The sequence below is a fragment of the Gopherus flavomarginatus genome, chromosome 12 (assembly GCF_025201925.1).
Source record: "Gopherus flavomarginatus isolate rGopFla2 chromosome 12, rGopFla2.mat.asm, whole genome shotgun sequence".
Lineage (NCBI taxonomy): Eukaryota > Metazoa > Chordata > Testudines > Testudinidae > Gopherus > Gopherus flavomarginatus.
In genome coordinates, this window is record NC_066628.1 from 43,703,041 (window position 1) to 43,719,709 (window position 16,669).

Consider the following 16,669-nt stretch of genomic DNA (forward strand, 5'->3'; position numbering starts at 1 on the left):
GTGCTGGCTTTGGCTGTTAATTTCTAGGTTACACATACAAAATGAGGGAAGAGTACACAATATTAGTCAGCGTGTTGTATTTCATGGGATAAACTGTGAATGTCTTGTTGGTATTTAACGGGCACTTTTTATTAAAATTTCTGATTATTGTAACTAAATGACCCTACTACCGGATATTTCTCTTTGTCTTTATAAAATAGAAACAACATGTGAAGGGACCTTACCGCCTAAGCCTGTTAAACATTGGGGCACAAACAGAGGTGGAAGCAAAGTCCACGTAACATTTACGCCTTCAGGGTCCAGTTTGTGTGGTGGTTAAATTGTGGTGAACAGGTGGCAATGTGGTGAGTCTTGCCCCGCACACTCAGCTGAAAAGAAGGACTCCTCTATGCATCCTGCCGGTTCCAGATGCGTAGATGGTCTCCCTACCCCACGCACTGAGGGATAGCAAGCAATGGTCCAGGACCCCGTGTTTGAAATTCTCCTCCGCCAGCCCTGGACTCAGTGTGGAGCGAGCCAAAAGACCTGCCCAACACACACAGATACACTCATGTTACAGACGTGCCTATTACATGGACGGACATACAGAGACCCTCAACATGGAGAGACATAGAGCACGGTCAGACAGACAGACCTCCATGCCACAGACAGCCCCAGCACGGACAGACTGTCTATGGTGTGGGTGAGTGTGTCTGACACAAGGTGACCAGACAGCAAATGTGAAAAATCGGGACAGGGCGTGGGGGGTAATAGGTGCCTATATACGAAAAAGCCCCCACAATCAGGACTGTCCCTATAAAATTGGGACATCTGGGGTCCCCTAGTCTGAGCCAGCATGGACAGACAGGTGCATTCATTCCAGCACAGACAGGCTCCACCACTGTCCCCCTCCCTGGCCCGGCCAGCAGAGCCCGGACCTAGGACAGGCCCTTCACCGCCAGGGGGCGCGCTCGTTCTCGCGCGCTCATGCTCTTTCCTCGCGCTAGCGTGTCCCCCTCGGGCTGCCGTAGCCGCTGCCGCTGCCGCTGGGGGGCTGGAGCGTGCTGGAGGCAAGGCAAGGCCGCAGCCTGCCCCCAACCCTGATGTGAGCGGGACCCGGAGCCTGGGCCCAGGGTGTGGGGAGATGAAGAAGGACGTGAGGATCCTGCTGGTGGGAGAACGTGAGTCGGGGAGGGGGCTGTGGGGGAAGGGCGATGGGAGTGTGGGGGAAGGGAGGCGGGTGTGGGGGGACGGGGGAGGGGAGGCGGAGGTTAAGGGTGTGCGTAGAGGGGGGAGGCGGGGGTAGAGGGGTGTGGGGGGAGGGGAGGGCAGGGATGGGTTAGGGGGATGTACAGGGGGAAGGGGAGGCGGGGGTAGAGGGGTGTGGGGGAAGGGGAGGGCAGGGATGGGTTAGGGGGATGTGGGGGGAGGGGAGGGCAGAGATGGATTGGGGGAAGGGGAAGTGGGGATAGAGGGGTGTGGGGGGAGGGGAGGGCAGGGATGGGTTAGGGGAATGTGTAGGGGGAAGGGGAGGCGGGGGTAGAGGGGTGTGGGGGGAGGGGAGGGCAGGGATGGATTGGGGGAGGGGAGGGCAGGGATGGGTTAGGGGGATGTGTGGGGGGGGAAGGGGAGGCAGGGGTTAGATGGGTGTGGAGGAGAGGCTCATCATTAGTTCAGTTTTGTATTTATGGGTGGACAGGTGAGGGGGGATTGCTCCCCTTCCCAGGGCTTCCCGTACCTCCTGGCTTGGAGATGGGGTCATCTCAAGGCAGCCTTCTGAGGCTGGTGACCAGGAGCCTTGCTTTGTGTGTGTGTCACGGAGACCATCCTTAGTAAGGTATAAAATCACACCCTTCACCCCCCATCTGATGCAGACTACCCTGCCCGCACCTGGCAGATGTCTTCTCCCTACCATAGTGAAGGGAGAATAGGTAGCTGAGTGCCACGGGGATGGTTCAGTTGTGCGAGTTAAACAGCTTAATTAAAACCACACCAAGAATAAAATAGGTAGTGTAGGAGGCTGTGTGTATCCAATTAGTTTGCAATTACCGGCTTGAATTCTTACAGCTCTTTGCTAGGCAGATACCCAAGTCATAGCTTATCACAAAACTTTGCATTATAGCTTGCATACTCTTCTGAGCTGGCCATTTCAAAATTCTTGTCTCTTTCCTATATTTGGTGGTGTCCTGGCCCAGGATTGAAAGTATAGTAAGGTTTTTTTTATATTCTGAATTTGGAAATTGCAAACACTGCGTTAAATATGGTTATCAGATGGGCACTGTGGTCAGAACAGGGGATTGGGAGTCCAGACTCCTGGTTTCTGCCATTGATTCATTGTGTGACCTTGGACAGATCCCTTGAACTCTCAGCCAAACATTTTAGAAAATGAATGTCTAAAGTTAGGCCCGTTGGTCCATATTTAGACACCTAAATCAGGGGCCTAAGTTTCAAATGTGCTGAGCCCACGGTATATCCCACTGAAATTAATTTGTAAAGCACTTTAGGGTCCTTGAAAGCAGAAGTACTATATAAGTGACAAGTATTTTATATAATACATAATTATATTAAGAATATAGTTCTTGCTTGAAAAGTATTGCTAACATAATTTCCTTGGCAACTGTGGGCCTAGCACGTAAAATTATTCTATAGTGTGGTAGGTCCTGTGTACATTGTTTGGGGAAACTTTTAGGGCCTTTCTAGAGAACAGTGTTACAGCATGGTTCTCTAGAAATATGTTAATATGCTTTCAAATCTCAATGTAGATAAAGGCAATACATGGCCAGATTTTAAAATAACAAGTTTATTTGGCTTTAAATATATTCTTTATTCATTTGATTATACAACTGAATTTTTCCTATGTGACTTCTTTTCAGAACCTGTCCCTAACCTAGTTTCTTTGTTACTAGCTTCTGTAACACAACTGCTGCCTGCCAAGCTGACTTGCTAATTCACAGACAGTACAGAGTTTTGAATTGAGTTGAGTCTAATTGAAGCTCACTCTGTAAGGAAACAGGCAGCGAGTTTTAAATTACACAGTCTTTCATATATTGTGATTGCATGGAATAATCAAAAATCTGTGTAGCTAGTGGATTAGGTAGAAAACATTCAGGATAAAGTCATGTAAATTGTTAAAGATGGTCATTGTTGCACAATATTAGATTAAATGTTATATAACTTGCAGAAGACATGTTTATAAAGTGAGAAATGAGGACTCTTCAGAGATTAAAAACATGATTGGGAGAAAAACTTAATTCCAAGGTCACTTAATTGAAAATGTGCGTAGTGTAATTTTAATAGGAAAAAACAACCAGAATATTTCAGTGTCACAGATCTACAGTAATGAAAAGTTGAGTATTTTGGACTGGTTCTGCTACAGTGATTTAAGTACAGATGCAACACAAGGATCAGTTCATATCTGATAAATGGGCACAGATCATGTTTTATAGGTAATATGTGTTTCTGCATTTCAAAGACCAGTACTGATCTGAAAGCACAGGGGTCATTTGACTTCTATATTGAGGGGGCAGAGGCAGCTCCGGTTAGGCCAGTGGGGCTGTGCGTGGGGGGCAAATTGCACACCTTCCTGAGGCTTGCAGTTTGGGGGGAGAGGGAGAGAGGGCAGTACCTTCCCAGCCCCTCCCCCCAAACTAAGCCTATGGCTGAAAGTGTATTGCGTTGCTGGGGTATGGATTTTTTAAGAGATGCCAAATTGATATTATTGGAAACTGTATTGTATCGATAATAACACATACATACAGCATGGGTTGTTCGAACATCTCTACCAGTATTCCTCAACTGTTTATTTTTTAGGGACTGTTTCTGATAGAAGTGAAAAGTTAGTTCAGTCTACATGCTCATTTGATATTGGCTTGTCAGCTGAAACTGCCAGTTATATTGATGGAAGTGATTTTTTTTTTTTTTTTTGATCATGTGGACACATCCGTTGGACTGGAACTACAATTCATTTCACCTAGGCCAAAAAAGAGCCATCAGATGATAATGCCAGTCTGAGTGAGATTCAGATTGTGACGTAAGGTGTGAAAACCCTTGCGTCCTAGTGTATCCCAACATTCATTCAGTCCCCATTGCCATGGTTTACATTTTGAGGCTTTTTTTTTTTTTTTTGGTAAGCCAAATACTGGGATCCAAAATAGCCAAGCTGTCATGAATCTTTAATAGCCGTTAATTTGCAGAGAAGCTCTAGAATGCTGTTTTTAAGCTTCGTGATGTAAGAGGTTTAACTGTCATGCTCAGAAAAGAGAGAAAACAGGTTAAACATTTCACAATACCACACAACTTTATATAGTAAATCTAACCGACGGATAAGCTATTATTGCTAAGACTAAATAAACAATAAAACTAAATTGGAAAGATAAACGTTCAACCCAGATTTAAGCAGAATAAATATAGTTTCCTGCATCTCAAGCAGTAGAACTCCAGAGAAACAAGACAGTGGAGATTCCACTAGATTAAACATTCAGGCAAATTTTGCCATGACACAGATTTTCCTAAGCCATTCTGTAAAAACAAAAAACCAAAATATAATCTAGCCAGGAATGTTATAAATAAAGTCAGTGAAACATTCTGGACCTAGAGCACATAACGCCTTATGAGTGAGGAGATCTTTAAAATTGATGCTGCGCTTTTTCTGCAACCATTTTCTTCATCAGTTAAAATTATCCAAAATCTTATCCGCTAAACCAGCTGGTAAAGAATTGCAGCAGTCTAGTTTTTAAAAAAAGTAATGGCATTTCCATTCAGTTATTGGAACAATAGTTCTTTCCTTGCCTGCAAATAACCCAGCTACTACCATGAGGTCCTGGTCCATGGACTGGGGCTCCTAGACACTATGGTAATACAAATTTTTATTATTATTATTATTTATTAATAATCCAGAGATCACCACCCCTTCATCCTATGGAGACACCTTGCTTTTATTACAGTTATGCTCCCCTCCTTTTCTAGAAGGCTGTGTGTGCAACCTCTGAAGCCAGTGCAAAATTTGCTCCATGAATCAGCTGTCAAGAGGCTCATGTGTAGCAAGAGGTTGATCTCTCTTGTTTTCTTCCCTCAGCTGCTTTAATAGCTGGCAGACTAAAGACCTTATACTTGGACCTTTCATGAGTAATGACATAATGATTACACAAAGCAACAGACCTGCTTACAATAGATTCTTGTTGTTAAATGAAGGAAGATTGAGACTAAAATTAACAGAATATATCAGCAAAGAATCCTGTGGCACCTTATAGACTAACAAACGTTTTGGAGCATGAGCTTTCGTGGGTGAATACCCACTTCGTCAGATGCACGAAGTGGGTATTCACCCACGAAAGCTCATGCTCCAAAACGTCTAGTTAGTCTATAAGGTGCCACAGGATTCTTTGGTGCTTTTACAGATCCAGACTAACACGGCTACCCCTTTGATACTTGACAGAATATATCAATATTCTGTAAATAGCAAAGCAATTTGTCGTCACACATCTATCTTGAAATATAAATATAGATTTATTCTTGCCTGATGAATCTGAAACAGTTTGGTAGTTATCAGTGGAAATAGCTGATAGTAACTTGGAGCCAAGATGGTAATTAGGTTCAACAAAAAACTATTTCTGTTTCATTAGAGATAGGAGTTTAAGGAAATTACCTGACATTTAGGATTGGATATTGCAAAGATATGTAAGGAGTGATTGCCAGAACTTCATATATTTGTTAAACATCTAGTAGCTGGAAGTAGAAAATGGCAAGTAGACCTGCCATCCCAAGCTGTTGAGAAGGGATGAGCTTTCTTCTAGAGTCCTGCCTTCAGTTCCTGCTTGGGAGTTCCTACTAACCAAACCTGGTACCAAATATGGAGTTTGATAAATTTGAAACTCAAGCCTCTTGCTGCAAAAGAAGGAACTCTCTCTCTATTGCCTGGCAGCTACAAGAGTGGAAAGGTGGGTCCTCACTTTTTTCCTGGCTGTGGGAGATCTTTTAAACAGTATACATCTCACTCAGCCTCCAGGTTTTTGCCCTCTTGCCTAATGAGTAATTTCATTGCCTGCATTTGTTGCTGCAGAGAACTTTCCCACTAGGACTGGTATAATATTGTGAAGCTGACCAGAGTCTTATTAATTTTCTTCTTTGACTGCTTGGCAAACCAATGAACAGAAGCAGAGGCACTGGTGCAATCTGTCTGCAGACTCAGGAAGATGACATTGTGTCTGTTTATGCTTGGTTCAGATTTGGCAGGTTTATGTTTGGAAGGCTATCTTTGCAATAAAAAGAATTAGACAATTCTTAAAAAACGTGAAAGTGCAAATCTTGTAGATATTAAAGATTCAGTTTCACCCACTTGCCAGAGCAAATATCTTGCTCAGTTAGAGGAAATTGGTGACAGCATCAAGTCCTGGTGACAGCATCAAGAGTGCAGCTAGAGAATACATAATAAAATAGTGATTTTCTATTCAGTTTCTTATATCATGCTCATCACCGTTGTATCTTAGCATTCTCCGAAGTTAAAACTAATATGATGACTAACATAGGTCTGGAGTGATTTCTTGTTTCCACTTTTCCAGGGAGAACATTGTTCATATTTCCAATGGTAGTATAAATAGCATGTAGTACAGAATTAAGTGTTGTTGTATGGTACATTGAACAGGATCAGTAATAGTAATATACGGTTCTAGATAGAAAATTTCATCCTTTTATCGTTGTTTTTCAGTTTTTGCGAAGAAGCTGTAATTTGCTTATCAGATTCAGACGGAATCAGTTATGGGGTACTGCTATTTTCTTTTCTGGGGCTCTGTCAAATATGCCTCTTCATGCTCAAGTGCTGCAGATTGTAATGACCTCTTACCTTAGCCATCATGCTGCTTGGCTCTGTTGTGCTGAAGCAGCATTACTAGAAACAGCAGGTTTCTTCTGGAAATAGTACATCAAAGGGCAGGGGGTCCAATGACAATGGAAGGATTTTTTAAAATATATCTTTAGCAGGATCCTAAAAATTGCCTACCCTTATTCACACAAGTGGTCCTAGTGGTCTCGTTGGGGTTACACTCATGATTAAGGACTATTCATATGTGGGCACAGTATTGAGTCCTTAATTAATAACATATCCTATTTTTAATTGAGGAAGGGAAGAACAAATAGCTTATTGTCCCGCACATTAAACTAACTATAAATAAATTGTATGAATTTCACACAATATTTAGTTCTTTAAATTGAGAACCTGCTAACGTTTTTCATTAATCTGTGACCACGTTGATTTTAATATGCTTGTTTCTTAAAATATGTAGCTTTTTAACATTAGTCTAAGTCTAAAAAGTGCATCAAAGGCTCTTTAATAGTCATGGTATCTTTGCTAACCACTCATACAAATAAGCTTTTTAACTGATTCAAAATAGAACAGCTGTAACTGGCCTATGTTAACCTTGCATATAAATCAAGGAAAATAGTATGTGCTCATCCTCCTATGCTATGATCATATACTTGCCTCTACTTAATGTTTTCCTTGTGATGAAGCTAGCCATGTGAAATTACCAGGATCTTCTCATACAAGAATATTTAAAATAATGAGAAATCAGAGAAGCACAAAGTCAGCTAGAATTAACTCTTCTTACCAGTATTTTTTTTTAAAACTATACATCAAAAGAGTGCTTAGCGTTTTGGCAAACATAGGAAAAAATAAAGTCCTATCTTCATGGAGTTTACAATCCAAACTAACTTCAGAAAGTGCTGTTCATAGATGATTGCTCCCTGTAGTATATTCTTCACTGTCCAATCTGATTTTATTGCAGACATCCCTGCCCTTCCATCTTTTTTTAATGTAGATGTCACTTTCTTGTTACATTAATTCTTTTAATTCCTTTCCTTCCTGAATTCCTATGCTAAAGTAAATGTTCTGTATGCATGCCCAGATATTTTCAGAGGTGCCTCATATTGTAGTTATTTGAGGCTAAATCCTGCTCACCTTATCATGTAAAGCTGGACAAGGCAAAAAAGATTTGATGTTTTGTTCCCTTAGCTGAAAAGTTTAGGCATGTATTTGAAAACACATAGGAGACGGACCCACATTTCTTTACCAGAAAGGTCCTTAAAGCGACCCTGTGAAGGAGCTGAGGACCCATGTTTAGATTTTATTAAGAGACATTTTTGTTAAAATTTTAATATTGGAAGATGTAAAATGTTTTTAAAATGCTTCCCATCTTGAGATAGAACTGTAACTATTCAGTGAAGCGGAAGGTTAAAACAAATATTCTAATTCCATAATTTTTTTCCCTTCACAGCCAGAGTTGGAAAGACATCACTCATTATGTCTCTTGTCAGTGAAGAATTTCCAGAAGAGGTAGGACATCCCTATTTGTCCTCTAAATTGTGCTTCTCTGCTAGAAAAGCTACTTACCAGTCACAGAAATGTGCATGTAAGTTAAAGTTAGTGAAGTTGTAATTTTAAATCTATCAGTGGATTTTTTAATGTGGTGCTTTTCTTATTAAAGTATTTAAAAGGGTGATAAAAGGTATTGGCTTCTCCTGGAAGAATGACTTAAACTGGTTAGAAACATTTCTATATGGAGAACAGGAGTCATATTTCAGTTACTTATTTTTGCTCATTCTTTTCATATGCTTAACTGAACTCACATTTGTTCTTATTGATCCACGTACGCCTGAAGTGTTAGTCCTTTAAAAATAGTCAGAAAATAACATAGGTCAAAAGAAGGGAATAATGGAGGAAAAGATGTCGAAGAAGGAGCAGGGGGGTAATCTCTGCCGGAAGGCATTACTTGTAAAAACGTGAGCATCTAACTATATAAATAAAGGTGAAGAGTTCGAAACTTGTCAAGCTGTATAGCCCTTGCAGTAGCAGTTAGTCAATATCTGTAATTAAGAATGACTTTGTATTGTGTTACTTTTTGAAGCATGTTTTCATAACCCGTTGATGTAAATAATTGTCTAAACCTTTTTCAGATAAATGTAGAAATGGTTGGGTTTTATTTAGTTGGTTATGGACTGGATTATACTAAAACATTTTCAGGCTATTCCTTTGAAAAAGGTAGCAGGCAATAAAACTTGTAGTGTCTTATTGTTAACACTCACTGGATTCCTTTTCTTGGCACGGTATTAGGGGAAAGATAGTTTATCATCTGTTTACGTAAATGTTTAAAGTTTGGAATGTGGGACTTGAAGCTGGCCTCATATACCATGTCCGTTCACTCTTTAAAACTGCAATGTCATGTTTCCTAATGTACGGCAGTATATGTCTGAAGTCCAAGAACAAGGCTGTAAATGTTTTAAAATATGATTACATTACTGATGTCACTACTGGGGCACCTGGCCATTGCTATCCCTTTAAATGAATTGCAGCTCTATATGACCTTTTTGTCTTTATACAGTAGAGTCCACTTCGACAAGTGTCTTTTTTAAAGGAAAATTTCATCTACACTCAGCACAGCAATCTGATTGCTGAAAACAGCAAAGATGATTTCAGACCTAATTGTATCATATATAACTCTTCAGAAGGACTTGCTGGAATCATGCATGTGTTTGTTATGCAGCTCAGGACTATGTAGATGTGTCATTGGGGTAGTCTTATTTCATGCACCAGGTGTTGCCATAATCATCTTGGCAGAAATGTGACTATGGTCTGCAGCTTTACACAAGACCATTCTTTGAGCAGTCAGGCTTGTTAAAAGAACATAAAGATACGGAAAGACAGATTTGCCAAGCAAAAAATCTGGTCAGTTGGATGAATTTCCTGGAGACTTAAGATTGATGTTACACCTTGGTGTTGCACTGTTAAGAAGACAGTATGGATTAGTGGATGGAGCGCTGTACTGGGACTCAGGAAACCTGGTTTCTATTCCCAGGTCTGCCAGTGGCCTGTTGGGTGACCTTTGGGCAGGTCACTTCACCTCTCTATGCCTCAGGTTTCCCTGTAAAATGGGATGATGAGACTGCAGTCCATGGATGAAAAGCGCTATATAAGACTGATGTATTTATTTATTTATTACCATGTTCCTGAATCTGGATGGGTACTATTTGGGGAATAAATTACCAGTCATGATTGATGTACAAAATTTTTCAAAGCATTAGTTTTCATGAGTATCATTTTTGAGCTCCCTGTAAACTTCTGTAGATTTAATATTTAGCAGAACCTATGAAATAAAAGAGCCTGCCACGTGTTGTGATTTCTTGGAGAGAGCACTTTATCTATTGCATGTCATCACTATTAGACAAGTTTGGCATACTTTGGAGAAGAAGAGTGGTTCTCATAGGCCCAGTCTGCTTCATTCAGGTCAGTGGGATTTTTGCCATTTACTTAAATGGGAGCAGGATCAGGCCTCATATGTGCAAAAGAACAGAAAAATTAAAATGAGATTTTTGGCAGCACTTCTAATCTGGCATGTCTATGCAGCCAAAAAAACCCCAAACTAACCTGCAGCAGAGTGTTTCAGAGCCCTGGTCAACTGACTCAGGCTTGCACTGCAGGACTAAAAATAATAGTATAGGGGTTTGGGCACAGGCTGTATCTTGGGCTGTGAATCACAGCAGGAGGGAAGAGTCTCAGATCCCAGACTCAAGCTTTAGCCCAAACATCTACACTGTCTTTAGCCCTCCAGTGTGAGCCCTGGAATCCCAAGTCAGTTGACCTGGGCTTTGAGACTTGCTACCACAGGTCATTTTTTGATGTGTACCCTTAAGATATGTCTACAATGCAATAAAACACACACTGCTGGCCCATGTCATCTGGCTTGGATTGTGGGGCTATAAATTTGCAGTTTAGATATTTATGCTCAAGCTCTGGGACCTTCCCTCTCGCAGGGTCTTAGAGCCTGAGCTCCAGCCCGGAGCTGACCGTATACACTGAAATTTTATAGCCCTGCAAGCCGAACCCCATAAACCTGAGTCAGCTGACACGGGCCAGCCAAGTGGGTGTGTTACTGCACTGTCGACTGTAGTGTAATGTCCTTGGAAATGGATGTGGAGATAGCTGTACTAATAGTTGAAATAAACAAGAAACCAAAAGTTTACCCATTCTACAGAATAGTATTGCTTAAATGATATATTTAAGCTTTAGGTGTAATTGTTAAATATGGTAAATTGATTTACAATTCAGACAGCAGTTTATTTGTAGGGTGCCTTGTAATAATGTTACTTCTAATATTTTGGGTCTGAGATTTACATGAGCCTTCATTTCAGGTCTTTTCATAACAATGATACTCTGGCACAGCAAAGCTTAGACTTGTGGCAGAGGCTTTAAGAACATAAAGAAAACAAAAACTTTTGCTGAAAAATTTAACAAAATTAATAATCACTTCTATTTAAAGTTTCCTAATCCACGGAGAAGTTTATCTATACTCTTTTTATAAACCATTGTTAGATGTTCATTTCCCTGGTTTATTGACTGTTTTTATAGAGGTTTTTCCTTCTTACTGTTTGTTTACGAATCAAGGTTCCTCCACGTGCAGAAGAAATCACCATCCCAGCTGATGTCACCCCTGAAAGAGTGCCAACACACATAGTGGATTATTCAGGTAGTGGTTCTATAGTACACATGGCTATATGACTTGTTCTGATCCAGGATTTCTTTCCTGCTTCAGTTGCCTCATCAAAACTTCCAGCCTCTGCCAGGAGCTGGACATTAAATTAATGTTATTTTAATGTAGGTTTGTTGAGGTAGATTGACAGGGATCGATCCTGCAAACTTCACTGAGCCTAGTGCTAAGTGTTGTGAGTAGTCCCTCTGAATCAACAGTAGCAATGTTCTAATAAGGTCAGTGGGTGGTCTGAGCATGGTCGTAAGTGTTTGCAAGGTCAGGCACAAGGCAACTAAATTCAGGGAGATCCAAAACTGCTCTCATCCCATTTAGTGAAGAAGTCACTAAAAATGTAGGCAACTTTTACATATTCTGTGTACTGTGCTATCTTGGCACAACAGGATGAGATGACAACATAGTTTAAACTTCTGTGAATTTCTTTACTCTTATTTTCATTTTTTTTAAAATGTTCCCATCTCGTCTGGTGCTTGTTAAATAAATATTAATAGTCTGAATACTTAAATTGAATAGAAGGCATAAATAAATTGTACCATTGCCTAGCAGGCAGAAACTCAAGTCAACAGTTAAGTTTTATGCCATGCCTTAAAAGTCAACAAACTCCGGCTCTGTCAGGCAATATAGAAAGCAATTCTAAAGTCAAGAACCTCTGAGGAAAGCTCCCTTCAAACATTCAAAGGCGGGGACCCAGGGCGAGGCTGCATCAGCAGATTTTCTACTGTTATGACTGCTTAGGGGTGAAGTTGACTTTTTTTTGGTCAGTTTGTGTGTCAGTTTAATTTTAATGTTCTGTGTCCACTGATATTAGTGCATGCTCTGAATTTTAAACCATACAAACCTAGGTAAGTCAAATATCAGAATCCTTTTTCCTTTGAGTCTCCATTAGTTGGGAATGCTTGAGGCAATTCTACAGTTGACATGAGCAAATTCCTATGATAAATGTGATTTTAAAGATCTTACTACCACCTCGTTTCAGGGTTGTCTTGTCATGTGAACAGTAGTGGCAGTACAGCTAGTCTTTCCTCTATTTGAAGACTTCTCTCTCAGTAGCAAACACTTCCTTGGGGTTGTGATAAAGAAGATGATCACTTTCTAGTAATTACCCCAAACTCTGCCCACAAAACTTTTGAAGTTTGCTTCTTTGTGACAGTCTTTACAAATGATTTCATACTTCTGTCTCCTTTTGATGCTATCCTCAATTATTTCTCAGTTTAGTACAAAGTATTTTGTGATGAGCTCCCTCTGGGTTTAGGATTAACTGTCGCACAGCCAAGAGTTTTCCATGTTGTTATATAAAATCTCTCAGACAGATATAGCAAAAGCTCTGATTTGCTAGGAATTATATTTGCTGGTAAAATTATAATCACCAGGCTGGAACTGGCATTTTCACACAAATTTCCAGTATGAATTTTAAAGCTGAATAATTGCACTGGCAAGACAGGCTCCCTCTGGAAAGCATCAAGGATTGGGTCTGCTACATTTTCTGCTATCTCCTTCTTGGGGTACTAAACTGATGCTGTTGTTCTGTAATGTAAATTCCAGCATAAAATATGACATTGTAGAACGGATAGCGAACCTGAGCCTGAGAAGGAGCCAGAATTTACCAATGTACATTGCCAAAGAGCCACAGTAACATGTCAGCAGCTCCCCATCACCTCCCCTACCCCAGGGAGAGGAGTGAGGGCATGGCAGGCTCAGGGAAGGGAGCGGGAAGGGGTGGAGTGGGGGCAGGGCCTGTGGCAGAGCCAGGAGATGAGCAGTGAGCACCCCCCAGCACATTGGAAAGTTGGCGCCTGTAGCTCCAGCCCCAGAGTTGGTGCCTATACAAGGAGCCACATGTTAACTTCTGAAGAGCCGCCTGTGGCTCACCACCCCATTGTAGAACAACAGCATCACTTTAGCACCCCAAGAAAATGGCAGAAAATGTAGCAGACTCAATCCCTGTTGCATTCCAGAGGGAGCCTGTCTTGCCAGTGCAATTATTCAGCTTTAAAGTTCATACTGGAAATTTGTGTGCAAATGCCAGTTCCAGCCTGGTGGCAAGGGCATCAATTTCACGGCCTTTGCATTAGAAGCATATTTTTGTTCCACATACTTTGCTAAAAGTAATTAAAAATGAAAAAGGGCCATTGCCAGGATGGCTGTACCTGGAATGAGTACTGTAAAATATTCTCAGGTTTAGTTCATGATGATATAGAATATCAATGGCATTTTTTCCTGTTGCATGCAGAAGCAGAGCAAAGTGATGAGCAGCTTCACCATGAAATATCACAGGTAAGTGATAGTTTGGGATTAGCTAGAATTAAATTAGGCAGCCTCTGCTCCTTGATTTTCCTCTGCTGTTTAACAAACTTTTAAAAAAGATTTTCACTCTAGAGAGCTTCTGGCTTGAATTATTGGAAGAGAGCCCTCCCATTCTTTTCTCTCAACACTTTCCCCACCTTCCTGTTGGAGCCTTTTGTCACAGCAAACCTTCCTCTGGTCCAGGAAGATTGGGTGCTGTTTGTTTTCTAGGAAGTGCATCAGAGCAGTTAGCAGTATTCTTGAGAAGAGATTGCTTTGTATTTCAAATCAAGTACTCCTTTGAGAGTTGAGTGCTCTGCCTCTGCAGTGTTCCTGTATGGTGGAGAGAGGGGCAAACTTGTGACCTGGCAATGGTAGAATGTGATATTGGCGAGTTCAGGTTGATCACAGTGAAGCATAGATGGGATGGCAAAGCCCAAATCAAACTTAAATCCCCTTAACCTCTGAAAACTAGACAAACAGCTGTACCCACATAACACCACCTCTCCTGGTTCCCGTTTGTAATATTTGTCAGGACCAGCCTTACACACACACAGTTCCATGAGGTGCTGTGCTTTCTGCATAACCGTTGCAAATGATCAGCTGTGCCTGTTCCACTTACTGGCCTGCCCAGAGAAGATGGCAGCTCTCAGCACAATATTTCTCCCCCTTTGGCAATTTGGGCTCATGTTCCTGCTTGGTTGGAAAGGGAGAACCAGCTTTCTTTCAGGCAGTCAACCGAGGGACTGACAGCGTTTGCAGCAAAATGATCCCAGTGCCTGAAAAATCCTGTTAACTATTTTCCTGTCAACCTGTTGCATTACCCTTACTCGTGAACTGCTGCAGTGAGGTGTTTGTGGAGTTACTAAGAAACCTTCATTTTCTGCCCTCAGTGCTTTCTGAGCATCTTAAATGCATCTTTGTATATTCTATATAGAGGCAGTTTTTTCATGTCCTATTCTTGGTGGGTAGCCAAACTCGAGAACTGCAGCTCTGGGACCAAGGAAAAATAGATATGTGACAGCTCAAATGTAGGTAGCTTAGAAGTCTATGCCACCATTTCCCTGGAATGTACCTCTGCAAAAAACTGATTTGGGCATTTCTTAATATTTTCCATTTCTCCGCTCTCTTCAGGCAATCAGTCCGGCTTCAGATTGTATGAGCAAACTAGGGGCACAAACACTGGCCAACAATGAAGCATATTTTACTCTCTTGTTGTGATGTGGCTAGGTGTGCTTTTTAACTGTTTGCTGTTCTAGGCAATCCACACATTCAGGATTCAATGGCTTCTCTTTTTCATTTTAGGCTAATGTAATTTGCATAGTATATGCTGTTAACAACAAGAATTCTATTGACAAGGTATGATGAAAACACCTTTTATACTATCTAGCTGCTTTTTAAGATGCATCTCCTGTGACGGGATAGGCACAGTGAAAACTTTGTTCTTAAATATTTAAAGTGCATAAAATCTCACTGGAAAATATTACATGGTATATAATCTACCAATAGTATTCTTTTTCTGGTGGTCCCCATCAGTCGTCTCTTTTCCTTATTTAACACTGACACCTCAGAGTTTTCTCTTGGGTGTGCCATTCTCACAAACAAGGAGTACTAGATAAAATTCTCTTCTGAGCTTGTTAATTCCATTCAGTAATATGCTGGGAATGTTGCTATCAGTCAGCTTAGGCTTTTCCTTTTTAATTCCTACACCCTCATGGCCAAAAGTGGTGCTCATTCCAACTCACAATAAGCCCAGAAGGCAAGAGACCAGGACCAGCCATTCTCAAGTTTATTGTATGCAATTCAGTCATATTAGCCTAAGTGTGCGTCTTCTTGATAAGCGTTAATTTGTTGCTTTAGGTAACAAGCAGATGGATTCCTCTCATCAATGAAAGAACAGACAAAGATAGCAGGTTTGTACTGAGAGGGAGGAAAAAACATGAAATAGACCTAAGTATTAAGGTGATGGGGGTGGTTAAGTAACATTGAGGGTATTGTTCAGCCAAAAAAGGCAGATGTGAAGTTAGTCTGAAGTAGCCTCATTGCCTACATTTTTTTACAGATATTTTTAACTAGCAAGTGACTTTTTAACCCATCAAATATGCTGTTTTAAAAATGTCATTGATAGCTTGCACCATATATGTGAATGCCTTCCTACTTTTCTGCACTAGTTTTCTTCTAATGCCAGTTATGCTAAGAGAGAGTCCATGGCTTGATCACAATGCTGCCTCCATGGCTAGGCTTCTTCAGGCACCAGATGTTTTAAGTTTTGTATAGATCTATGAAATGTTGGTGGAAGCTGAGAAATTAAAGGAGAGCTTTGAAGGAAGTTCCGTGACAAGCTAAGCATGGGGGAGACAGCTTGTATTCTGAACTTCCTGCCTTTGGTTGGCTTAAGCCAGACCCTCATTTTTGTGTGTGAATTTCTAGTTTAGCTATTTAAAAAAGAAAATCCAGAGGAAAAAAATTGTCCGTGAGAATGCTGTCCATTTATTATCCATGTCTGCTCTTTCTGAGTATTCATGAGCTACTTGGGGATCTCTTATAGTGAAGTGTGGAAAACGATTATTTTTACCCAGTGGACCAACTTTCATATCTTTGCAAGGGTAATGCATTGTGCATGTGCAGTAGGAATGCCCACAAAATATCCATATGAAATTTTGTGTGTTACTGTGTATAATGGAAGCTTTATAAGTAATTAACCACACTGTTTAACTTTTTTTTTTCCAAAAATCCAAAACAAGTACAGGCGAGTCTCATCTTACGCGCATTTAACATGCGCGAATTCAGCTTTGTGCTGTTGGCAAAAACAAAAAGAGAAAAATAACAATTTAAATACTGTACCTGTAGTGCAGGCGATTCTGCCTGCCCTT

General features: G+C 40.9%; 1 protein-coding gene across 4 annotated transcripts in view; it reads left to right on the top strand.

The window, feature by feature from the left end:
* Positions 1 to 987: 987 nt before the first annotated feature.
* RHOT1 (ras homolog family member T1) overlaps positions 988 to 16,669 on the top strand; it is a 42,799-nt gene continuing 27,117 nt past the window's right edge. For 2 of the 4 annotated variants that reach the window (XM_050920771.1, XM_050920774.1), the window contains exons 1-6: positions 988 to 1,160; positions 8,247 to 8,305; positions 11,411 to 11,492; positions 13,744 to 13,787; positions 15,102 to 15,155; positions 15,657 to 15,709. In XM_050920771.1, the coding sequence (XP_050776728.1) occupies positions 1,124 to 1,160; positions 8,247 to 8,305; positions 11,411 to 11,492; positions 13,744 to 13,787; positions 15,102 to 15,155; positions 15,657 to 15,709 (329 nt within the window). In that variant the 5' untranslated portion in view covers positions 988 to 1,123. Of the gene's footprint in view, positions 1,161 to 6,718; positions 6,738 to 8,246; positions 8,306 to 11,410; positions 11,493 to 13,743; positions 13,788 to 15,101; positions 15,156 to 15,656; positions 15,710 to 16,669 lie in introns of those variants that run through there. The other 2 variants (XM_050920770.1, XM_050920773.1) reach the window with 1 other exon arrangement.